Genomic DNA, 25,906 nt, shown 5'->3' with positions numbered 1-25,906 from the left:
AATAACTGAAATGCTTCCACATGTAATTTTTTGTGTTTACTTCTGTTTCTCTCTCCAATACCACATGAGCTACAGGTCAAGACTGTTAGTTGTTTAGTACTTTTAGCCTGTTCTTGCCTTTCTTCTATAGCCAGTCTTCTATCACATCCATCTTTGTATCCAGAAAAAAACAAATGGAAGGAGTAAAGCAACTGAGCAGAAGCTAGAGGCTGAAGGGGTGTATCTGATGTTGATAGAAATTACAGTGGGTCAAGGAACTGATACTGGACTTAAAAGACAGTATAAGTACCTAACAGCTATAACAATTGATTGTTCACTGACACCAAATCCATAAAGCTAAGACTAAAACCAGCAGCAAAAAAATTTTTGCCAGAAATTACAATTTCCCTAATATTTGGTTAAATTTAAAAGTTTGTGTCGTTCTAAGAACTACAGAAAAATCAGAGTCAATGTCCCATGAATTCAGTTAAGATTTTCATTTCTTTCTACTCTTCTAGTTGATATAACTGACGTTTTTCTGACCATTTTGCCTAATCTACCATCTGTTCTACCTTCCCTTCTACCTAATACTTCTGTCATATGCTAAATCCTATCATCACACTATTAAAGACAGTGGTCTTTGCCTTCTCTCTGGCTCTTTATAAATCCTTTAAATGCCACATATTCAAGAAAATGGTGAAAGAGAATGGCTGCAGAGAAGTCTAGGCCAGGTGCAGTGGCTCACGCCCGTAATCCTAGCACTTTGGGAGGCTGAGGGGGGTAGATCACCTGAGGTCAGGAGTTCCAGACCAGACTGGTTAACATGGTGAAACCCCGTCTCTACTAAAAATACAAAAAATAGCCAGGCATGGTGGTGGGTTCCTGTAGTCCCAGCTACTTGGGAGGCTGAGGCAGAAGAATCATCTGAACCTGGGAGGCAGAGGTTGCAGTGAGCCAAGATTGCACCACTGCACTTTAGCCTGACTTTGTCTCCAAAAAAAAAAAAAAAAAAAAAAAAAAAAGTCTGAGGTCAGGAATGAGAATAACTAACATGACAGCTTCTATAGTTTGTATTTATTGACTGTTTATCATATGCCAGGCTCTGTCCTAAGGATTTTACATGTACTAACTCACTTAGTTGTCACAAAACCTCATGGAATAATATCCCCATTTTATGGCTACGTAAGCTGAGGCACAGAGAAGTAAAGGAAGTTGACCAATGTCACACAATTAGTAAGTGGCAAGGCTAGAATCCAAACCAGGTCAAACGACACAAGAGTCTTTGTTTTTCATACTACATTGTCTCTTACAATGGAACTGTTAAGTCTTTACTAATTTGATTAAAATTTTGAGGGTGCTGAAATTTTAGAAGCAAGAAGACCAATGCGCTAACTATATTAACACATTGAGATTGATCCTTAAATGTGGGTGACTTTTCTTGACAAGGAAAGGAACAAAGCAGGTTATGAACACACAACAACTATTTAATAAGAATGCCAAGAGACTCTTCCCAAGTATGTTGTTAGAAGTACAGCAACATAGCTTAAAATATCAAAAGACTTGTGGGTCAAAGCTCTTCTTACTAGAGTTCCACTAATATCCCAAGGATCTAAATCTTTTTTACAACTGATGGTTTTTAGCATATGTTGTTTTCCCTGTGACATCCTCATTCAGGATATTTTCTACAAGCACATTCTGATATATAACTCCACTAGATTCCACTCCTGAATGTTTTGCAAAAAGAGCTCTGAAAGTAGAGCAACAGTGAGCTCCACAGAACCACATGCAGTTTTAGGTATTTTGCAAATGGTATGAAGTGATTTCTAAAACCCATTTTAAAACCATTCTACTGCTTTAGAGGCTATACAGAGTTAGGAAAGGGGAATTTCGTTCTAAGGTACCCAACATATCAATTCCCACATACCTCAGGAAATGCAAAATGAGCTGTTTAATGGAATGGCACAATATTATATAGTTCTAACTATTTCTAAGTATCAATCATAAAAATGCTATAATATAAAACCTAAATAAATATGTGGATAACAGTAAAACCTCCAATGTATCATATGCATCCAAAGGCATACCAGTTTTTTATCCTTATTAAAATACATAGCTACCCACACACAAAAAAAAAGGTTTTCTAACCTTTCAAAGTCACCTTGTCTTGTGAATTTTGACAACCTATACACGGCCCAGTTGTTAAGCTGTTTAGAGGTCATTCCTCTTCCATTATCTATCACTGCAACAGCAGGTTTTCCTTGTGTTTCATCAAAAAGCTATGAAACAAAGTAAGTTCAAAATGACAGGAAAAGTCAAATCAATATTTAAAACATGAAAAGTTAAATATGAAAAAAACGATTTAATGGGCTCACTTATACATTACTGATGGAAGTGCAAATTAATACAATTTTCTGAAAGGCACTTCAGCAGCAGTATGTATCAAAAGCCTCAGAATTCTTCATGTCCTTTAGCCTAGAAATTCCATTTCTCAGAATTCAACTTAAGGAAATATTCAGAGACATGTACAAAGGTGTGCAAGAATGTTCATCATTCCGGCATTCCTTCCAGTGGCAAAAATACAGGAAAAAAATCTAAATGTTCAACAATAGAACACAAACTACAGAATTTACATTACAGCCAATAAGCCACTGCAACAACAGTTCTGCAATTGTATTGCAGAACATTCATGATACGGCACATGTTAACAATGTACTGTTAAGGGAAAGTAGAAGATTACAAAAAAGCAAAGGTACATATACATGTATGTATACATACATGCATAGAAAACAACATGAAAAAATTTTAACAACGGATGAAGAGATATCTGACAATTATTTATACTTTTAGTTTTACCTTTATTTTCTACTTTTCTCCAATAAACTTTTATTACTCTTACAAAAAGAAAGTTAAATTGCTTTACAGTATTATTTCCTTACCAATTTGATCTGTATTCTTCTAACCCCAATGTTACGAGAAGTAGCAGACAATGAATTGTCAATTAATTCCGCAAGAGCAAATGCTGCAAGAGATTAAGAAAACATTGCTTAACTTTTCCCTCCCACATACTTTATATAAAAGTTCAAAGAAGAAGAAACTGTCAAGTACCTTAAAGCCAAAGAGCTAGAATTAAAGTATTATCCTGATCCTAATGATATAATACATAATAAAGGCATCATCACCAATCACCACCAGCATCAAAAAAGCAGTCATCAATCAGTACTTGTATGGCACTATACAGCATGAGTCAGCCAGCCATGATTCCTGGCTTCAAGGAGTTTATAATCTAAAGACAGACATACAGACATTAAGAGACAAACAGAAGACCATAACCATAAAATCAAATAGTCTGCGGTATGTAATTACATCATGCACAAGTCCAAAGGAAGCACATTTGGAAATACGGGGCAAATATAAGATAATATGTGTCTCTCTTTTTTTTTAATTTCCTATACTGCTCATGTGCAAAATAAGTGTCTCTTAAAAGCTAATTTGCATATAGAATTCTTATGACTAACACATTTTTCAAGTGGCAGAATGCATTTGCTCAACTGACACAGAACTGCTATTGATTCACTACCACACCACCAATCTGACATTCAATTTATCACTGGCTCAACACTAACTAATATTCTCCTTTCTTCAAGGTCACTATTCACACTATTTCCTGCTTTTATCCCCTTAGTAAAAAGAAAGGGAACATATCAAATTTACGTATCTTAATTCTGCAGAAGCTTAACCCAACAAAAACTGTAATTAATCCAAAGTAGCACTTCAGACTGGATGTGGTGGCTCACGCCTGTAATCTCAACACTCTGGGAGGCCAAGGCAGGCTGATCACCTGAGGTCAGGAGTTTGAGACCAGCCTGGCCAACACAGCAAAACCCCTTCTCTACTAAAAATACAAAAAAATAGCTGGGCGTGGTAGCCGGTGCCTATAATCCCAGCTACTCGGGAGGCTGAGACAGGAGAATCACTTGAACCTGGGAGGTAGAGGTTGCAGCGAGCCGAGATTGCACCACTGCACTCCAGCCTGGGCAACAGAGCGAGACTCTATCTCAAAAAAAAAAAAAAAAAAAAACCAAAGTAGCACTCCAGCAAGCACTTCTAAACACTCCAAGGATAGCTATGTTTATAAACTAATTGCAAAGAAGTTACCACAAATCAGATTATGTACAAGGGTCTGGCTAAGGAAATAACTCCACAAAATGAAGAAGGGACACTGTAGGAAACGGCAGGAAAAGAAACTTAAAGAGAAATTTGGAAGGAAGAACTGAGTAGAATTTAGAATCTGATTAGATGAAAAAGAAGAGGGGAAAAAGAAATTCAAGATGCATTTAAGTCTCTGCCTCTAGAAGACTAGACAAATGGTAACATTTCCCATAAAGAGAAAATTTAGAAGGGAGGAAAGAAAAATTCAGTTTAGATCTGATGCCCTACCACCATATTAAGCTCAATGAGCAGAGGTGTTCCAAAGAAAGCTGAAGCAGATATTGTGCTTAATTGAGACTGAAGACAGCCAGAGATAAAAGTTTTGCTTCATTACACAGGTACAACAGTTAAAGCTTGGATCAGTTTACTAAAAGTATAAAAATAAAAGATCAAGGCCAGGCGCAGTGGCTCACACCTGTAATCCCAGCACTTTGGAAGGCCGAGGCAGGCGGATCACAAGGTCAGAAGATCAAGACCATCCTGGCTAACATGGTGAAACCCTGTCTCTACTAAAAAAATACAAAAAATTAGCCAGGCATGGTGGCAGGCGCCTGCAGTCCCAGCTACTCGGGAGGCTAAGGCAGGACAATGGCGTGCACCCGGAAGGCGGGGCTTGCAGTGACCCGACATAACACCACTGCACTCCAGCTGGGGCGACAGAGTGAGACTCCGTCTCAAAAAAAAAAAAATCAACATGACTTGAAGAAATGTCCACCAGAGTCAAAAAGAACCAGAAGTAGGGAAACAGAAGTAGGGAAAGACCCAGGAATGTACTGTAAAGTCACAGAAATCAAGGCAAGATTTTAAACACTGGGGTTTTCTGCTTATCCATATAATGATGGTATGAATGAAAACTGATATGGTTTTCAACTGATAGGGTTTCAATTGATACGGTTTTCATATCATTTCATGATGGTATGATGAAAACTGATCAATCTGAAACATAAACCACATTAAGAGTTTAATAAATACTTCTGTTGACACTATAATTACACATTTAGCAATTTATCCCCAGGAAAATAATTAAAGATTCATGGGCCAGGTGCGGTGGTTCACGCCTGTAATCCCAGCACTTCGGGAGGATCACCTGAGGTTGGGGGTTCGAGACCAGCCTGACCAGCATGGAGAAACTCCATCTCTACTAAAAATACAAAATTAGCCAGGCGTGGTGGTGCATGCCTGTAATCCCAGGAACTCATGAGGCTGAGGCAGGAGAATCGCTTGAACCCAGGAGGCGGAGGTTGTGGTGAGCTGAGATCAAGACATTGCACTCCAGCCTGGGCAACGAGCGAAACGCCATCTCAAAAAAAAAAAAAAAAGAATTAAAGATGCACTCCTCAATTTTTTTTTTTTTTTTAGATGCAGTCTCCCTCTGGTGCCCAGGCTGGAGTGGCAGTGGCATGATCTCAGCTCACTATAAGCTCCACCACCCGGGTTCAAGCGATTCTCCTGCCTCAGCCTCTCAAGTAGCTGGGATTACAGGCACCCACCTCCACGCCTGGCCAATTTTCATATTTTTAGTAGAGATGGGGATTCACCATGTTGGCCAGGATGGTCTCAAACTCCTGACCTCAAGTGATCTGCCCGCTGCGGCTTCCAAAGTGCTGGGATTACAGGCGTGAGCCCGGCCAGACTCACTCAATTTTAAAATATTTAAGCACCTACTATGTGCCAGGCATTGTTCTAGGAACTGAACAAAGCAGATGAAGGTTCTGTTTTTATGGACTTAACATTCTAATGGAGGAATATGGGAAAAAAAATATAAACATAATAAATAAATTCTACAGCAAGTTAGAAGATGGTTTGTGCAATGGAGAAAAAAGAAACAGCAGAGAAATGAAATCAAGTAACAGTAAAGACACAGAGGGAACACAGTTGCAATTAAATACAGTAAGTTTTGTTGAGAAGACAGCAGATAACCAAGACTTGGAGGAAGTGAAGAAAGGCTAACTGGAGGAAGAGCATTTCAAGCAGAGGGCCCTAAGCTAAGAATATGGATGGCACTGAAGGGGAGTGAAAAAGTAAGAAAGGTAGTAGAAACAAAGTCAGAGAAGTACAAAGCAGAGCTAGTAAGGTTCTGCAGGCAACTGTAACGACTTTGGCTTTTACTCTTAGTGAAATGGGGAGCCATGAGTGTTTTCAGCAGAAGAGTGACACAATCTGATTTCTCAAACCTTTATGGACAGGGATGAAAAGACCGGTACCAGAAACTACCAGTTAGTGTAATCTGGGTGGATACGATGGTGCCTCCACACCAGGTGGTAGCAATAGAAATGGTGAGAAATGGTCATTTTAAGACAAAACATTGAGAATAGGACCCAAAGGATTTTCTGTCAGATTAAATAAGAGGTTTGAGAAATATAAGTATCAATTTGATTTTTGGCCTGTGCCGCAGGAAGGACACAGTAATAATCAATTCAGATGGGGGAAACTGTGTGGTATAAAATTCAGTGAGCAGATGAGGGTTCCCATTTTAGACATCCTAGAGAAGATGCCACATTGGCAGCTGGATGGATAAAACTGGAATTCAAGAGATAAACCTGGCACCATTTTCAATATTTAACTAAAAATTACCATTTCTTACCTCTTCCTTGTGACAGTCACTTCCATAATGATGTTATTTAGAACCATGAGATAGGACCTGATGACCAAGTGAGGAAGTAAGATACAACATAAAGGGCAAGGACTAAGCCCTAAGGCACTTCAACATTAAGAAGGTGGGGAGAGAAGAAAGGGCAGGCAGTGAGGTAAGAAGAAAATCAAGGTGCTTATAATCCCAGGGCTTTGAGAGACCAAGGCTCTCAATAATTTGAGGCCAGCAATTCAAGACCAGCCTGGGCAACATAGCAAGACTCCATCTCTACAAAGAAAATTTTATTTTTATTTTTAATTTTTAGAGAGTCTCACTCTGTTGCCCAGAATGAAGTACAGGGGTGCAGTCATAGCTCACTGTAGGCTCGAATTCCTTGGGTCACTCAAGCAATCCCCCTGCCACTGCCTCTCAAGTAGCTAAGCAACGCATGCACCAAAACGTCCAAATAATTTCTGTATTTTTTTGTAAAGATAGGGTCACATTGTGCACCCCAGGTTGGTCCTAAAGTCCCGGTCTCAAGTGATCTTCCCGCCTCGACCTCTCAAAGTGCTGGGATTACAGGCATGAGCCACTGCATTCAGCTACAATTTTTTTTTTAAATTAGCTGGGCATGGTGGTATGCACTTGTAGTCCTAGTCATTCAGGAGACTGAGGCAGGGGGATTGCTTACACTTAGGAGTTTGAGGCTACAGTGTGCTGTGGTCATGCCACTGCAAAAAGGAAGAAAATCAAGAAAAACATGGACTCTTGAAAGTCAAGCGAGAAAAGTGTATCAAAAAGGAAGAAGTACCAAAACAATCTCTAACACTTCAAGAAAAATTAGAACTGGCCGGGCACGGTGGCTCAAGCCTGTAATCCCAGCACTTTGGGAGGCCGAGACGGGCGGATCACGAGGTCAGGAGATCAAGACCATTCTGGCTAACCCGGTGAAACCCCGTCTCTACTGAAAAAATACAAAAAACTAGCCGGGCGAGGTGGTGGGTGCCTGTATTCCCAGCTACTCGAGAGGCTGAGGCAGGAGAATGGCGTAAACCCGGGAGGCGGAGCTTGCAGTGAGCTGAGATCCGGCCACTGCACTCCAGCCTGGGCGACAGAGCGAGACTCCGTTTCAAAAAAAAAAAAAAGAAAAAAAGAAAAATTAGAACTGAAAATTAAAAATTGATCACTGGATTTAGTTGTTGGTAACCATAAAAGAGTGGTACAGTAGAGTGGTAGGTAAAAATGTCTGGTCAGAGTAGGAAAGAATGGGAGGAAGAGAAGTACTGCTGATAGCGAATGCAGTCAGCTCTCTGGAAGAGTTTTGCCATAAACAGAATCAAAAAATTTTAGGCAGTAGCCAGTGAAGGAAGTAAGACTTTAGTGTTTTTAAGATGGGAGAAGAGCTTTTCTGTACAAAAAGAACAACATGATAGGTAATAAATGTACTAGTTATATACTCAAGCTCTGAAGTCACTCTCTTAAAGTTTAAATGCTGGCTCCACTACTCCCTAGTAGTGTGGCCTTGGGCAAGTTACCTAAAATCTCTTAGTCCCAGTTAATTCTGCAAAACAGGATCTTTACCTAAATTATTTTCTAACATTAGCTACCACACAGGATTAAGGAGTAAATGAGACAATGCTCATAAGTACTTGGTACAACGCCTGGCACTGTAGCTGATAGTAATGATAGTAGCGGTAGTGTTATGTTAAGAAAGCACACAAAGATTTAGTCAGAAGAACATTCAGTGTCATTTGTAACCATAACAAAATTAAAAACAACCTAAATGTCTAATAGAAGAACACTGTTCAGACTGGGCATGGTGACTTATACCTGTAATCCCAGCACTTTGGGAGGCTGAGGCGGGAGGATCACTTAGGTCAGGAGTTTGAGACCAGCCTGGTCAACATGGTGAAACTCCGTCTCTACTAAAAACACAAAAATTAGCCAGGTGTGGTGGTGCATGCCTGTAATCCCAGATACTCGGGAGGCTGAGGCAGGAGAATCACTTGAACTCAGGAGGCAGAGGTTGCAGTGAGCCAAGATCACACCGCTGCACTCCAGCTTGGGTGACAGAGAGACTCTGTCTCAAAAAAAAAAAAAGAATACTGCTCAAATAAATTATATTACCTAAATATTATCAAAATATACACAGAGAGACATATATATTAAAAGATGTTCACTTTATTTTTAAACAAAATGTAGGTTAAAGAAGTATGCACCATATAAAACCATTAAAAATCGAATAATATGAAAAGTTCTGAAACGATAAACACCAAAGTGTTACCAGTGGTTATGTCTGGGTAATAGTGATATTACTTATGTTCTTTTTGCTTATCTATGTTTTCTAATTTCCTGCAAACAAGAATACACATATAATGAGAAAAAAATAATTTTAATACAAAAGTTTACAATGAACATGTAAATAGTATTAGACACTTTGGCAAGTCCAGAGAGAGAGGATTCAGTAAACCAATCGATTTGTAAAGATCACTAGCAAATGGTCGAGGGACAGGATAGAAACTAGCAAGTAGTAAAGGTAGAAAGAAATGATAAAGACATGGAAATATGAACACAAACTTCTTACTTACGCAATCTAGCTATATGTATTTGCAAAGTAAAACAACTATTTTCTTAATTGGGAAAGGTCTACGACAGGCCAGGAAATCAGGAGACGAGAGTATACAGGAGATGGAAAGCTATATAGGTACAAGACCCCTTATGAGTTGAAAAGAAAAGTTCTACTAGTAGGTTAGCTTTAAAGGACAGTTTTTTTTCACTGAAGATGACATAGGTAGAAGACATAATAATACTGTGATGAATCTGAGTAAGAAAGAAAATGAGTGGTCTTCTAATAAAGTATAATAAGAAGATTTATAAAAAGTGAAGGAATGGGACATGTAATCAGCGGATAAAGGCAGGTAATAGTTTATCAAAATTAGTATGAATGGGATACTTACGCAAAGGATTTTGTCCTTCACTGGCATAATATTCATACATGCCACTTTTAACCAGTGTGTCATAGTGAGGTAAGAAGTCAATTCGTTCTTTCGTAGCTGTCAGTAGTAACTGATTCACTGACTGTAGCAGGTACAAGGTGACTCCATCTTTAACAGTTTCATCTGTAATCAAGAGTGAAAATCGTAAGTGCTAGGTCAGCATCAGAAACTCAATTAACTTATAATTGTGAATATACAAACTCTATCTATGAAATATCTTTAATGATGGGAAAGAAAAACCCCCAATCATCTACCTGTAAACAAAGTCATGTTAAGGATATTAATGAAACAAGCACAAATACTTCCATTCATTTGAAACACTCAATTTTTAATAGGTTAAACTATCACAGGAAATCAGACGAGGATCTAAAATAGAGTGGTGTCAACATGAATGGAGAATGGTTAAATTCAGATGGAATCAGGCCTGAAAAACCAGCAGGTCTTGGGAAACTAATTAGGTTAAAAAAAAGATAATGGAATAATCCAAGTTGGTTAGGAAAATTAGCTTCAGAAGATTTGTGCTAGGCAGAATCATCTTCTGTAGCCATAACTGATATCAACTATTTATCTATAATCAAGCTTGAAAAATAAAACCTCTGTGCAAACTATGCACATATAGCCAGTTTCCTCCCTCATCCCAACAAATTAACAAAAATCATCAACAGATTTAGATGCATATCTAATAAAATAGTTATTGCTATACCACGTACTAGACCTTATTAAATATAAAAGCATGAACTTAGTAACACAGTTTACCTACCAAAATTATCACAGGTAATTTCTTTCCTACTTGTTGTTGTAATAACAAAGTTTTCTTCAGGTGAAATGCCAAGTGTCTATCCAAAATAAGAAATAAAATCACTTATTACACAAAGGAAATAAATGTATTATTGAAATTTATAAAAATATGAAAACATTGACAGTACGTAATTTTGTAACAATTACTACACTTATCTAGGAAATATAAAATTCAGTATATTTAAATTTTGCCTTTGCATAATTGATAGAGCATAAATCTATATAAATTACTTAACGAGGTCATTTTTTTCTGCTACTATAAGCAACCTAGGAACACTAGTGATTAGCTAAAACGTTTTGAAAGAGTTTTAACATCATCAGCAGGACCCACCCAGACAAAAGACATAGTATTTCATACCAATGTACAAGTTATCAACTTACTTGGAACAAAGTTTTAACATAACTCATGTTCATATAGACTAGATATTTAAGTATGCAAAAACAAAATAGAAGAAAACAGAAGTTAGCATTTTATAGTACGGAGGGAAGATAGCCATGCTTTGTAAGACATACAAGTCCATTCAAAAGAATAATTTTAAAAATTTAAGCAAATTATAAATTAGAGGGAAACTAGCCGGGCGCAGTAGCTCACGCCTGTAATCCCAGCACTTTGGGAGGCCAAGGCCGTCAGATCACAAGGTCAGGAGTTCGAGACCAGCCCGGCCAACATGGTGAAACCCCGTCTCTACTAAAAATACAAAAATTAGCCGGTGTGGTGGCACACACCTGTAATCTCAGCTACTCAGGAGGCTGAGGCAGGAGAATTGCTTGAACCAGGGAGGTGGAGGTTGCAGTGAGCCAAGATCACACCACTGCATTCCAGCCTGAGCAACAGAACGAGACTCTGTCTCAAAAAAAAAAAAAAAAAAAAATTAGAGGGAAATTGCAACAAGAAACAAAAGGTTGGTATCCTTAATAGACAAAAAGCCTTCATAAATCAAGACAAGGATCAACAAAGAGAAAAAGTGAAAAGACATGAACACATGAACTGTAAAATCTCATTAATCAAAAAATGAGAATTAGAAAAGCGGTTAACATTTTCATTTACATTAAAATTAAAAGATACATGCTCTGTCTAAAATGAAACAATACAGCAATATACAGTTAAGAGAAAAGGCTTCTGGTTCAGGTAGTAATGGACTAAAGATTAACATTCTTATTGAAAACAACTAAAAAATCTAAACTAGTGATACTCAAATCCTCAAAAATGATATTAATAAAAACCATTATTGTTCACCACTGGAATGAGCTAGGGCACCAACTTCTTACTCTGAACACTGACAAATTAAAGGGAAAGAACAAATTATTTACACTGCTTTTCTTGTATCAAAAGCATTTCAAGGTAACGAAAATAGCTCTAGCTGATGATGCAATGTTGTTCTTTTTTTTTTTTTTTTTTTTTTTTGAGGCGGAGTTTCGCTCTGTCTCCCAGGCTGGAGTGCAGTGGCCGGATCTCAGCTCACTGCAAGCTCCGCCTCCCGGGTTTACGCCATTCTCCTGCCTCAGCCTCCCGAGTAGCTGGGACTACAGGCGCCCGCCACCTCGCCCAGCTAGTTTTTTTTGTATTTTTTAGTAGAGACGGGGTTTCACCATGTTAGCCAGGATGGTCTCGATCTCCTGACCTCGTGATCCGCCCGTCTCGGCCTCCCAAAGTGCTGGGATTACAGGCTTGAGCCACCGCGCCCGGCCTGCAATGTTGTTCTTTAAAGAATTCCAGCTAATAAATACAGGAGGAGTGGCAAATCAGATCAAAACCTCCTTATGAAGGCATCCTGCTGAAATCACGTGAATCCCAAGATTTTAATGTTAGCATTGCTATGACTGGGTGAAACACCCACGCATCATGTGCCTCCCAATGTAATGCCATATGAAGTATCAGTACTACCTACAAAGTAGTATTTGCCTCCTGACCCCAAAGAAGTTGAACCTAAATCAAATCAAGCCTTTAAAGCTAACTTCTAGTTTACAGAATATATACGGAGATAAAACAAATTAAGTAACATAGAAAAACAGCACAAACAAATCCATAATGTGGAATATTAAAGACCTAGTTGATTTCTTCAAGAGGTCAACTGCAGGAAAACTAAAGAGCCTGGGGGAAGAGGAATTTGCTCAAATGCTTTAAATTGAAAATAATTAGGAAACACAAAAAAAACAGTTTAACGTGAGAACTACGGCAGATCCTGATTTAAACCAACTATAAAAAGATACTTTTAAACATTCAGAGAACTCAATATGGACAGGGACATTAGATAATATTAAAAATGCTTAATTTTAATGGTTTGATAATACATATCCATGCTGAAGTATATGGGGTGAAATGACCTAAGACTTAGAATATGCCTTAAATACATTACAAAAGACAAAAATGCTAGTGTGGTAAATTCCTGTTAACTTGAATCTGGATGAGTACACTAGGGTTCATAACATGATTCTCTCTTTGTATGTGTCCGAAGCTTTTCATAAGAAAATTTCTACTTTAAAATATCCTGGAATAGACCAGTGGAAAAGAATAGAGGGCCCTAAAACAGGTCCACATATATATGCATGGAGAGCCTAGCAAACAGGAGAGGTGACATTACAAATTGGTGGGGAAAGAATAAATTATCCAATGAATGATATTAAGACAACTAGTTGTCTCAACATGGAAACAGATAAAATCCGCACCTTAACTTACACAAAAATAAATTCCAGGAGAATTAAAGCAGCTGTACTTTAGCCCAAAATTGTAAAAGGAAACATAAGGAAATAATTTTGAGTGAACATAAAGGGATTTCTGAAAAGGTACAAACAGTGAGCCAGGCACAGTGGTTCACAGCTGCAATCCCAGCACTTTGGGAGGCCAAGGTGGGTGGATTGCTTGAGCTCAGGAGTTGGAGACCAGTCTGGGCAATGTGGTAAAAATGGAAAAAAATGTGGTAAAAATGGAAAAAAAATAAATAAATAACGGCATGGTGGTACACACGTGTAGTCACAGCCACTCAAAGAGGCTGAAGTTGGAGGATCCCCTGAGCCTAGGAGGCCGAGGCTGCAGTGAGCCGTGATCACACACTACTGCACTCCAGCTTAGGTGACTTCTGAGTGAGACCCTGTCTCAAAAGATGCAAATAGCACAAGTCATAAAGAAAAAGACCCAGACAACATAAAAAGATCAACATCACTAGTTATCAGAGAAATTAATATCACTTATTCTTATCAGGTAGGCAAAAATGTTAAATTCCGAGCCCATCAAGTGTAGGCCTCTGTACAGAGAAATGCACTGCTGATACGACTGAAAAAAAGTCAAACGTAAAGAAAGTAATTAATTTGGCATACTTTAGTAAACTTAAAAGATACTCATATTCCATGCAATTCCACCTAGAAAAATAAAGCCATAAACATAAACTGACTGGGAAGATTCTATTTGTTTAACAGAGACAAAATCTGACCTTACAGATTTTTATTAGGTTTTATATAACCATGACAGTGGTGTATTTTTTAATTCATTACTACTTTTTTATTTCTATGATGTCCCAATTTTTGTTTGTTTGTTTTTTGGGTTTTTTGTTGTTGTTGTCACTGTTGTTGAGACGGAGTCTCGCTCTGTTGCCCAGACTGGAGTGCAATGGCACGATCTCAGCTCACTGCAAGCTCCGCCTCCCAGGTTCACACCATTCTCCTGCCTCAGCCTTTCAAGTAGCTGGGACTACAGGCGTGCGCCACCACACCTGGCTAATTTTTGTATTTTTAGTAGAGACAGAGTTTCACCATGTTGGTCAGGCTGGTCTCAAACTCCTGACCTCAGGTGATCCGCCTGCCTCAGCCTCCCAAAGTGCTGGGATTAGAGTCGTGAGCCACCAGGCCTGGCCAATGTCCCACTTGTTATATCATATAATTATGCATCCTGCAGAACAAAATGTGCTTTTATAGGTACTGAAAAACTATGTGCAAATAAATGATTTTTTTAAGACCTATGTTCACCTACAAAGTATTTCTATCTAATTATTCCATATAATCCCACATAAGTCTGATTTTTTTTTATTTTTTAATGTTTGAGTACTTTTCTAGGATAATTGCATATAATAGTTCATTTAGCCTTCACTAACTACATAGAAGACTCCCCCTATTTCCCAGCTGTCAAATTATCTACAGATAGGAATGCTAGCACCTTATTCTCTTCTTCAAACATTGACAACTGTGTTATCATTCCTGACCATCTAATTGTATCCAGTTTTGCCTGTATTTTCCTGCACTGGACCAAAGAGTTCATTTTCTTCTGATTTTTAATCCACATTAAAAACCCACAGATTTTTAATCCATAAAAACCCACAGATTTTTAGTCTATAAATCTATTATTATTCAATTAAGACACATAAAATATCTTTTTTTTTTTTAAGTTCCTGGATATATGTGCAGAACATACAGGTTTGTTACACAGATATACATGTACCATGGTGGTTTGCCGCATCTATCAACCCATTATCTAGGTTTTAAGCCCCACATGCGTTAGGTATTTGTCCTAATGCTCTCCTTCCCCTTGCCTCCTACTCTACAACAGGTCCTGGTGTGTGATGTTCCCCTCCCTATGTCCATGTGTTCTCATTGTTCAGCTCCCACTTAGAGAACACGCAGTGTTTGGTTTGCTGTTCCTGGGTTGGTTTGCTGAGAATGATGGCTTCCAGCTTCATCCATGTTCCTGCAAAGGACATGATCTCATTTCTTTTTATGGCTGCATAGTATTCCATGGTGTCTATGTGCTACATTATCTCTATCCAGTTGATCATCAATAGGCATTTGGGTTGGTTCCAAGTCTTTACTATTGTAAATAGTGCGGCAATAAACTTTAAAATTAATCCATAATAAAAATCCATGGTTTTTAATCCACATCAAAAATCCACATTAAATATCCATGGATTTTTCATCCATATTAAAAAATATCCATGGATTTTTCACAGGGCACAGTGGCTCATGCCTGTAATCCCAGCACTTTGGGAGGCCGAGGTGGGTGGATCACCTGAGGTCAGGAGTTCCAGACCACCCTGGCCAACATGGTAAAACCCCATCTCTACTAAAAACACAAAAATTAGCTGGGCATGACAGCTGGTGCCTGTAATCCCAGCTATTCGGGAGGCTGAAGCAGGAGAATCGCCTGAACTTGGGAGGCGGAGGTTACAGTAAGCCAAGATTGCACCATTGCACTCCAGCCTGGGTGACAAGAGCAAAACTCCATCTCAAAAAAAAAAAAAACAAAACATGGATTTTTAATATATAAATCTATTATTATTTAAGACACACAAACTATTTGTTTTCCCTGCTTCATCTATAAAAATTATTTCTTGAATTCACAATTTTTCTAAGTATTTTATTTTATTATTGTTTGTTTTTTGAGACAGAGTCTCGCTCTGCCACCCAGACTAGAGTGCAGTGGTGTGTTCTCGGCTCACTGCAACTTCCGACTCCCGGGTTCCAGTGATTCTCCCTGCCTTAGCCTCTCGAGTAGCTGGGATTACAGGCACCCGCCACCAGATCCAGCTAGTTTTTGTATTTTTAGTAGGGACGGGGTTTCACCATGTTGGCCAGGCTGATCTCTAATTCCTGACCTCAGGTGATCCGCCCGCCTCGGCCTCCCAAAGTGTTGGGATTACAGGCGTAAGCCACCATGCCAGCCCCAACATCTCTTAAATATTTAAGGACCAACTGACTTGCAGTGTGTAAAATGATTACCTACCAAAATGATCAGTTAATTTTATTTTAAAAATTATTTTCTTTCACTATCTCTGAACAACAGGTAATTTTCATCCATGGATTAGTCAGAAACTACATACCTTAATTAGCATTGCTCTGAAACTCTGCAAACTAGCCAGCTTTTAATGTGGCTCCATTATATTTCGTTCCCCTACTATGGCACTTGCTACGCAATTGTTTTTTGCTTTTTTTTTCCCCCAAAATATCAGGTTTATTGTAGAAATTGATGAGTAAATCTTACATTAAAATACAAAGCACCTAGAATATAGCCGCAAAACAAAAAACACTGGAGCCACACAAAGGAAAAAGTAGACAACTTCTTCAAATGGGTGGTGGGGGGATATGCACACATGGGGCTTAATATCTGTGCATATTTAAGGACTAACCAAATGAGTCATCTTCTAATCGTTGATTCTGCAAGGCCATAAGGGCTCAAGTGAGTCAACAGCTGCTTATCAGAGGTCTAAGGGCTTCTTGCAGATTTGTCCTTTCCATTTCTTCCCTCTCCTTTTCCATGAGGTGAACTTTATTCAAATAACAATTTAGAGCCCGGCGTGGTGGCTCACACCTGTAATCCCAGGACTTTGGGAGGCCAAGGCAGGTGGATCACCTGAGGTCAGGAGTTCAAGATCAGCTTGGCCAACGTGGCAAAACCCCATCTCTACTAAAAGTATAAAAATTAGCCAGGCGGGGTGGCAGGCACCTGTAATCCCAGCTACTCAGGAGGCCGAGGCAGGAGAATCACTTGAACCTGGGAGACAGAGGTTGCAGTGAGCCAAGATGGCGCCACCGCACTCCAGCACGGGTGAGAGCGAGACTCTGTCTCAAAAAAACATAAATAAATAAATAAGTTTAGGATCATCCATAATAGTGCCTGACACTACAAACATTTATTGGTTTAATTTACATTTTAACAAAAACTTTAGTATATTATTTTGTCTCTTCCCCTAGGGACAAAAGTGATGATTCTAATAAAGAGTGTGGAGTAGTGAAAAAGAAGAAAAGAAAAGAAATATATATATATATATATATATGCGCTTTGGAATCAAACTGACCTAAATTCCAAACCCAGTTTCACTGCTTGTTGACCATGTAATCTCAGATTATTAATTCAATTACTTAATTCAATTCTTCGAGTACGTAATGGAGACAAAGTTATGGGATCAGAGGCGTAATCTAATAATGCTTAAAAGAAGTCTAACAACAAAAAAGTTAGCCTTCCCAGCCTTCTTTTTTCTTACTAGTTGGTTCCTCTCATTTTTAACTAAATTTAAAATGTTTTCTAGCAGGATAAAGTGGGAGGAAGGAGGAAAATAATTAGTTAAAAGAAATATTTTCCTTGGTTTTCCAGTTGAAATATTGAAGGAAGGAATAAATACATCTGTTCCCTACAAAAAAGAATGCCATTTGAGGAGTATAACAGAACGAACAGAGGTTCTGGGTTTGAATACTAACTTGAGTTTTACTATCTGAGTAATGAGTCACCCTCTCCAAGACTGTGTTTATACTTCTGTAATAATAGGCCACTTATACTTCCTCTATTTATCTAAGAGTTACCGAGACATCTTACAAGAAAAAAGAGGGAAATAGTGCATTTCTAGAGGAAGGGTAAAGTAGCAAAACATTTTCAAAAAGCAATTTTAAAATACGAAACAAGATCTTTAAAGATATGTCTCATCTTTGATCCAGTTCTAAGATTTCAAACTAAGCAAGCAATAATAAAGACATAAAAGGCTATGTATTGGCCGGGCGCGGTGGCTCAAGCCTGTAATCCCAGCACTTTGGGAGGCCGAGACGGGCGGATCATGAGGTCAGGAGATCGAGACCATCCTGGCTAACACGGTGAAACCCCGTCTCTACTAAAAAATACAAAAAAAACTAGCCGGGTGAGGTGGCGGGCGCCTGTAGTGCCAGCTACTCGGGAGGCTGAGGCAGGAGAATGGCGTGGACCTGGGAGGCGGAGCTTGCAGTGAGCTGAGATCCGGCCACTGCACTCCAGCCTGGGAGACAGAGCGAGACTCCGTCTCAAAAAAAAAAAAAAAAAAAGGCTATGTATTAAAAGACGTTTTTCCGCCGGGTGCAGGGGCTCACACCAGTAATCCCAGCACTTCGGGAGGCAGGTGGACCTCTTGAGCCCATGAGGTCGAGACGAGCCTGGGCAACACAGCAAAAACCCCGTATGTACGAAAAATACGAAAAAAAAAAAATAGCTGGGCGTGGTGGCTACTTGGGAGACTGAGGTGGGAGGATCACCTGAGCCCGGGCATATTTGAGCCTGGGAAAATATTCATTACAGCTAAAATGAATTAGTTAAAATAAAAAAAATTAAAAGTAATGTAAACTTCAACAGAAAGGAGAGATTTGGTTACGTAAATAGTGGTAGCAAATGGACTATTTCAAATTTTGACTTGAAGACCTACATTAAAAGACACTTCTGACACTATTAAGTGAAAAAATTAAAGAATATAAAACACAGATTTTAGTAATTTAAAAAATGGAGTGTGAAGGAGGAGGAAGGCTGAGAAGAGTACTCTCAGGTGCTAAGAGTAGTCATACAGCAGTTTTACAGCGAGTAAAATATTTACTTTCTCCCCCCCTTCCATATTTTCTTTACTGATATTTTTACAATAAACATAATAAACGTAAAAAGTTTCCCTTTTGTAGAATGGTTCTGAATACAAAACATTCAACAAAAAAGAGCATTCATTCACCTTTCAAACACAAAGGGAATCTACTACATTCAGGCACAGAATTAACTTGAGTGGATAGGTTTTTGTCTTCATTCATTTATCCATTCTAATCTGGGCATTTACAATGTGGCAGGCACAGTTCTAGACGCTGGGACTACAGCTGTGAACAAAAGAAAGGCCTTACGTCCCAAATCGTTTGCATTCTACGGATCATAATTTCAATTATTTCAGCAACCATACAGTTATATGGTCTAGAACATTTCTAAACTTATCAGCCTCAAGACAAAACACCGCTTCAAAGTTCTTTTTTTTCCTTGGAAGCTAAGTGTTCTTAACAGCTTAAAAAGGGACCTCATGTGGTTAATTCAGAGCATGACAATATTCCTTCTTCAAAGCTCAGGCGATGCCACCACCTCATATCTATAAAGTACATCACAGTTTAAAGCAGATTTCCCTACACGTTGATTTTTAAAGCAAACCAATACACGGGGTAGATACGTTCTCTGGTGTCCCGCAGTCACCCACACCAACCTCTGACTCGGTTTAGGAATTCCCAAGGCTTAGGGCTCAGCACATCAGAAGGCCAGCTCTACCTGCAGAGCTGACCTGGACAAGTGTCTCCGTGCGGAAGGACTCCCCTCCACCCGGCCCCGCCCCAGAAGGACCTGCAACCTTGACAGGGCAACCCGGGGACACCCCGCATCATCTAACGAACTCGGGGGAGATCGACTCCAGGAATTTCACAACTTCTCACCGTCGCAACACTCACAGCAGAGCCCCTGGGTGTTAACTCCCTTCTCTCGTTTTAAAAAAGTTACAAAGTAAAAACAGACACCAACGGCTTTCCCTAGACTGCAGGGCCGCGATCGGGCTAAGCGCGCCCAGGGCCCGCACACGCTGAGGTCTCAACCCGGGGCCGCAAGGCCTCCCGTGGAGGGAGCGGAGGCAGAGGGAAGGCCACGGAGGAGCCGGCTCTGCACTCCGAGGCCCGGGCCAGGGCCCGCCCGACGCGTCCGGCCACCAGGTCACGGACATGGCGGGCACCTGGGAGGGAGAAGTCAAGGCCGCAGGACCAGGACCGGGTGACAGGTTTATTGCCCTCGGTGAGCAAATTGAGTTTCTCGTCACCCTCCCACCCCCAAGTCTACACGCACATCCCTTCCTCGCCCCTCCGCGTACCTGACACACAGAGGCGCGAAATCCCGCGTAGTCCGAGCGCTCCCCGACCTGCAGAGACCGGTCCCCGAGCTCGGACTCCTTTTCGCGCCGGTCAAACAAGTACACCGTCCTGTGGCCGACGCCTCCGCCATCCTCCTTAGTCCCCACAGAGGCCCCGCCGGGCCCGCCGCCGTCCGCCGCTGCCATATTGGGGAGGAGAAAAGACAGCGATGCCGGCCGCCGCCAGGCTCAGGGCTGAGGTGCGCGCTCCGCGCGGCGCCTCAGCTCCAGCTCCCAGGGCGGCTCGAGGCCTCGGCCCGGCGCGCTGCAGCTCCTCCTCAGCGGCGGCGGCCGAGCAGCGGCAGGCGCGAGGATCACCCGGGAACCGATTCAAACGCGCTCCTGCCCGTGCACCACGTCACTTCCGCGCCCCGCCACTCCTGAGGAGAAGGGGACGCGCGGCGCGCTCCTCACCGGGCCCGGGCCCAGCGCCTATCGCCGCCTACGCGAGCCTCCCGGTGCGACCTGCGACCAGAGCCGCCGCCGGGACTGTGGCGCAGGAGGAAGAGGGGTGGCGGGTGGCGGGCGGCAGCGAGGGGGCGGAGCGAATCCAGCAGGCCGCGCGGGCAGGGGCGGGGCTTCTCCGCGCGCGCGCCCGGGGCCCGCCTCCTCGGTCCTCGCGGAGTTGGAGGGAGGCTGAGTCCTTCGCGGGCGCCTGCGCCCTGCGGGTTGTCCTCAGAAGCCGATCCTGGAGAGCAGGGCTCGGGGGCAGCGGGGGAATCTCCCGAAGAGCTGTGTTCTTTCGGCGGAAAGGGCCCCGCTGGCTTCCCGCCTCGCCATGATCCTGACTGAGCTTATAGGTGTCGAGCTCGCGGCGCCGCGCCGGCTGGCTAAGCCCTCTGCGGCTGGGTCGCGTGGACGCGGTGGCGGGAAGCTTCAGGCCCGCGGTACTCGCCGGGTGCAGAGTCCCCCGAAGCGAGCACCGCGAAGCTGGTCCGTGAGAACGTCAGAAGGGCACTCTGTGACGTCACAGCGTCCCCGCCCGCACCCTCTGGGGTCTCTGGAGCGCCGACGGCATTCGGGGTGCGGGGGTGACTCCAGTGCCCTAGTTTTCTCGCTACCTGCGCTTCGCGGTCTCCCACGTACCTGTAAATTGTGAAAGAATCCACGCCACAGTTACTGGGGTTAAATTAGATCTTCGCAAAATTCATAAGGCCTAATGCGTTTTCAATAAAAGCCTTTAATCGTCATTACTGGGCAGCGTTTCTTTAACTATCCTTATCATGGGCAGGTAGTGCCCTAACTCAACAAATAAAATGCCATTGTTAGAAGACTAGGTTTACTCTCCAATTCTTAGAAGTCGTGACTATTGTATACTTGAGAGTGATATGTAAATTCAGAAACCCAAAGGTTTCTGGGTTTTTCAAATCTCAGACTATAAGCCTGGATAATAGTGCGTTTTCTGTTTTCCTAGGTTTGCTAAAACCTTGTATGGACAGACTTACAGGTAAAAGTGTTATGTTAGAAACCTAGATTTGCTTGTTGATGTCAAGACGTTTCAAGGTCGTGGCGTGTGTATGTATAATTGACTACACATGTGCTAGAGGTAGACACCAATTGGAACGAAATTGTGAAGGCGTGTTTGGGGAACATAAATCGTTTGGCTAGAAGTGGGGAAAACTGAGCGGTAGATGGTGGAAGATAAAATTGGAAAGACATAAATTGTGGCCAAATGATGTGTATGTTCCTTAAGGTGGAGGTGGAGGAAGAGAAAACAAAAAAGTAATCCCTGATTCTAATGGGATTTCTTTGAAGTCTGATGTTTTATTTACCTTTCAAATTCATGCGAATGTCTCTTTCTATTGCTTTATATAGCGGTGTTTGAGTTAAATGACTCAAAGAAAAACACAGATTGTTTTTCTAATTCTTAGTTAATGGGTAAGATGAATTGCCTCTCTACTTCAGCAAATTGAGATTAGAGCTGGAGGTTCGTCATCAGGGCAATTTCTCATTTCTCTGTAATACCAAATTATACAAGCACACCTCTTTCATGTCTTTAGAAGAGATTTCAGGATCATCTCTAAGAGGTTTTTTTTTTAATGGTGCCAGAGAAGTGTACTGCAGTATTATGGGCAGCTCTTAGTGGTAACATTGATGTCTTATCTTGTTGAGAGATCGAGTCTGAATCAGTTTATTAATGGCAGTATGGCATCACTTTTGTTCTCAGAATATCAAACAATTTTTTTATCAAAGAAAGATGATGAGTTTGTTATTTATTTAATTTTCATCACAAGTAAATAAAAGCGTTTGAAATGACCCAGTTCCTTAATTAGTTCTCTTCAATTGACTCTTAATTTTTATTTTAATTAGCTATCTTTCTACAGAGTAAAATATTTAAGTGGCCTTGTATCATTTATTGCTACATAACAAACTCCCCCCAAATTTAGTGGTCCCTGAAGAAGTTCCCCATTCCCTTCCTCCTTGGATTTAGCTCAAGCGTCAGTCAGGCAGCACAGACCCAGACCAGGTGCAGCTCAGAGGTGGTGAACAATGGCCCTTCATGTCTGCAATTAAAAATGGCCTCCAGTAAAACTACAGTCGTCCTTTGGTATCCTTGTGAAATTGGTTTCTAGACCAGGACCCCCATGGATAGGAAAATCCAAGGCTGCTCAAGTCCCTCATATAAAATGGTGAAGTATTTGCATACAACCTACAGACATTCTCCTGCATACTTTAAATCATGTCTAGATTACTTATAATACCTAATACAATATAAATGCTATGTAAATGGGTTGTTATACTGTATTGTTTTTCATTTGGATTTTTTGTTGTTTTATTGTGATTTTAAAATATGTTCTATCCTCAGTTGATAGAATCCAGGCAGGCGGAACCTAAGGATACTGAGGGCCACAGTACATTGCAAAAAAAAAAAAAAAGGGGGACAAAAGACTTAATGGAAAAGGTATAAAAAAGCTGATGGAGCAGAGCCTGAGGATTTTATGGTGGAAAAAGTACTACACCAAGGTGTGGTGAATGGGAAGGTAGAATATTCCCTGAAACGGAATGGATTTACACTTGCTGACAATAATTGAGAACCTGAAGAAAACTTAGATTTTCCTAATTGAACTATTTCTTAATCCTCAAAAAAACTGGTAAAGGAAAAGATAGTACAAAAAGAAAATCTTTATCCGATAGTGAATCTGATGACAGCAGATGAAAGGGATGCTACTGAAAAACCAGGAGACTCTTGATCCTAAGCAAACAATTGGTGCCACAGACTGCAGTGAAGAATTCATGTTTCTAACGGAATGGAAAGATTCCGATGAGGCCGACGCGGTGCTGGCAAAGAGGCAAACACGAAGTGTCCTCAAATTGCAAATTATTTTTATGAAGAGAGACTAACTTGGCATTCCTGTCCAGAAGATGAAACTCAAAAATTGTTGCACTGCAGTATACTGCCATATAGTGTGTGTGTGCGTGTGTAAAACCTAGGTCTTGATTTTCTTATTAGTGTGAAATATTCTATTTTTTAAAAAAATAGAGATAGAGTCTCACTATGTTGCCCAGGTTGGTCTCAAACTCTGGGCTCAAGTGATCCTCCTGCCTTGGCTTCCCAAAAGTGCTGGGACTACAGATATGAGCCACCGTGCCCAACCAGCTGTTTTCTAATGAAATCTATTTTCTACTTCAAAATCTTGTTTTGAAGTAGAATCGAGAGAGTTTTTGGGGTTTGTTTTGGGGATTTGTTGGGGGTTTTTCATCAATAGCACTTGTTACTTTTGAACATGTAGAAAAAAGCTTTCTGTAGCTGCTTTGTTTACCAGAAAAGAATATTTGATTCCATGGTATATTATTTCCTCTGCATTGGAAAACAGCTTTTCTAAATGTTGGGAACATTTTCCATAATCGTTACTCAATCATAACTTGTGTTTAACCTATAATGCCTAAAGCTATTCTGAATTTTTGTTTGTTTGTGTATATGTAAATACATACATACATAGTTGTGGTTTTGTTTTTTACATGACCTAAGAAATGGCATTTCACAATCTTGGGTAAATTCAAGTTTTCTTCTGGAATGCCATCATTCTAAGCAGCCCAAGGAATAGATCACCTTAAGTTAAAATTTTTCCTAAAGCCACAATGTTTCAAATTGAATAATTTGTAATTAATTGGCCAAGTTAAATGCAATGTAAACAATTTAAATTGTACAATTTAAAGAAGCCAAATCAGAGCCGGGTGTGGTGGCTCATGCCTGTAATCCCAGCACTTTGGGAGGCCAGGCGGGCTGATCACCTAGGTCGGGAGTTCAAGACCAGCCTGACCAACATGGAGAAACCCCATCTCCCCTAAAAATACTAAATTAGCCGGGCATGGTGGTGCATGCCTGTAATCTTAGCTACTTGGGAGGCTGAGGCAGGAGAACTACTTGAACCCGGGAGGCAGAGGTTGCGGTGAACTGAGATCGCACCATTGCACTCCAGGCTGGGCAATAAGAGCAAAACTCCTTCTCAAAAAAAGGAAGCCAAGTCAGAGTCTATAATGTCTACAGCTATAGTCATATAAAAGCAACAGTTTATTTGTAAAACCTTCTAAAAGGAGAAATTTTATCACCAACAACCTCCCTACTCAGATGAGGAAACCAGACAGATACTGATGTGGCTTTTTTTTTTTTTTTTAGACGGTCTTGTAATGTTGCCAAGACTGGTGTGCTATGGTACAGTTATAGCTAACTGCAGCCTTGAACTCCTGGGTTCAAGCAATCCTTCCGCCTCAGCCTCCCAAGTAGCTAGGACTACAGGCACATGCCACCACACCCAGCTAATTTTAAAATTTCTTTGTAGAGATAGGGTCTTGCTTTCTTTTCCAAGCTGCTCTTGAACTGTCGGCCTTGAGCGACCCTCCCACCTCAGCTTCCCAAAGTGCTGGGATTGCAGACATAAACCACCACTCTCAGTCCCGTACTGGTGTGTTTTAATTAGTCAAGCAAGGCTTAGCTAAGTGGGCATTTAAAGACTCCTTCTGAAGAGCCATTTCTTTACAAACAGTTGAAAATCTTATGCTATATTGGCCAAAAGGTCATAATTCATGGAATGTCTTTGTTCATGAAACTAAATAGATGGTTAGAGATGTTTAAGACCTGGTGGCATACATGGGTGAACAATTGCAATGTAAACTCTTGACTTGCATGCTTTTTCTTTACCTCAACCCATTGATTACATGTAGGCTCAATCATTTCACTATTTAGGTTACTGGTTCAGAAGAAGCCAGGAAAAACAATAACACTATAGTAATAAGAATGTTGCCTGACTGTGTATTGCTTACTTTCTTGTAGATACTGCTGAATAGCGATCAATACGTAGCTTTATATTTTTAAAAATAAATGACTTAGTGGCTTAAATAGGAATCATTTATTTGCTTGTGATCGACGATTTGGGCTAAGCTCAGCTGAACAGACCTTCTGCTGGCCTCACTTGAGATCACTTCAGCTTCAGTCAGCTGGTAACTTCACCAAGGCTGGATGGCTCACAATGGCCTCACTCACATGGCTGGCAGCTGAGGCTGTTGGTTAGAGCGCCTCAATTTTCCTCTAGTAGGCATCTTTAATAGCATAGCTTGGTTTCTTACTTGGTTGTCACAGCATTCCAAAAGAAAAGGCTCCAGTGTGCAAGTGCTTACGGAAGCTCTGCTTGCATTACATTTTCTTTCTTTCTTTCTTTCTTTTTTTTTTTGAGACAGAGTCCCACTGTGTCACCCAGGCTGGAGTGCAGTGCACAGTCTCG

The 25,906-nt window shown here is 40.8% G+C and overlaps 1 protein-coding gene and 1 pseudogene across 2 annotated transcripts in view; one reads left to right on the top strand and one right to left on the bottom strand.

Annotated features, from left to right (window-relative positions):
- Nucleotides 1-20,684, bottom strand: part of LOC105478815 (structural maintenance of chromosomes flexible hinge domain containing 1) — a 151,656-nt gene extending 130,972 nt beyond the window's left edge. The window contains exons 1-5 of one of the 2 annotated variants that reach the window (XM_024791952.2): nucleotides 20,148-20,684; nucleotides 10,517-10,592; nucleotides 9,718-9,879; nucleotides 2,916-2,998; nucleotides 2,125-2,255 (exon numbers count right to left, since the gene is read on the bottom strand). In XM_024791952.2, the coding sequence (XP_024647720.2) occupies nucleotides 2,125-2,255; nucleotides 2,916-2,998; nucleotides 9,718-9,879; nucleotides 10,517-10,592; nucleotides 20,148-20,333 (638 nt within the window). In that variant the 5' untranslated portion in view covers nucleotides 20,334-20,684. Of the gene's footprint in view, nucleotides 1-2,124; nucleotides 2,256-2,915; nucleotides 2,999-3,084; nucleotides 3,173-9,717; nucleotides 9,880-10,516; nucleotides 10,593-20,147 lie in introns of those variants that run through there. The other variant, XM_071085588.1, reaches the window with a different exon arrangement.
- Nucleotides 20,685-23,080: 2,396 nt separating this feature from the next.
- Nucleotides 23,081-25,510, top strand: LOC105478952 (chromobox protein homolog 3 pseudogene; annotated as a pseudogene).
- Nucleotides 25,511-25,906: the final 396 nt, after the last annotated feature.

The sequence above is a fragment of the Macaca nemestrina genome, chromosome 19, assembly GCF_043159975.1.
Source record: "Macaca nemestrina isolate mMacNem1 chromosome 19, mMacNem.hap1, whole genome shotgun sequence".
In the NCBI taxonomy this organism is placed as follows: domain Eukaryota; kingdom Metazoa; phylum Chordata; class Mammalia; order Primates; family Cercopithecidae; genus Macaca; species Macaca nemestrina.
The sequence above is the reverse complement of the archived record's forward strand: the minus strand, read 5'-3'. Positions and strand labels throughout refer to the sequence as shown.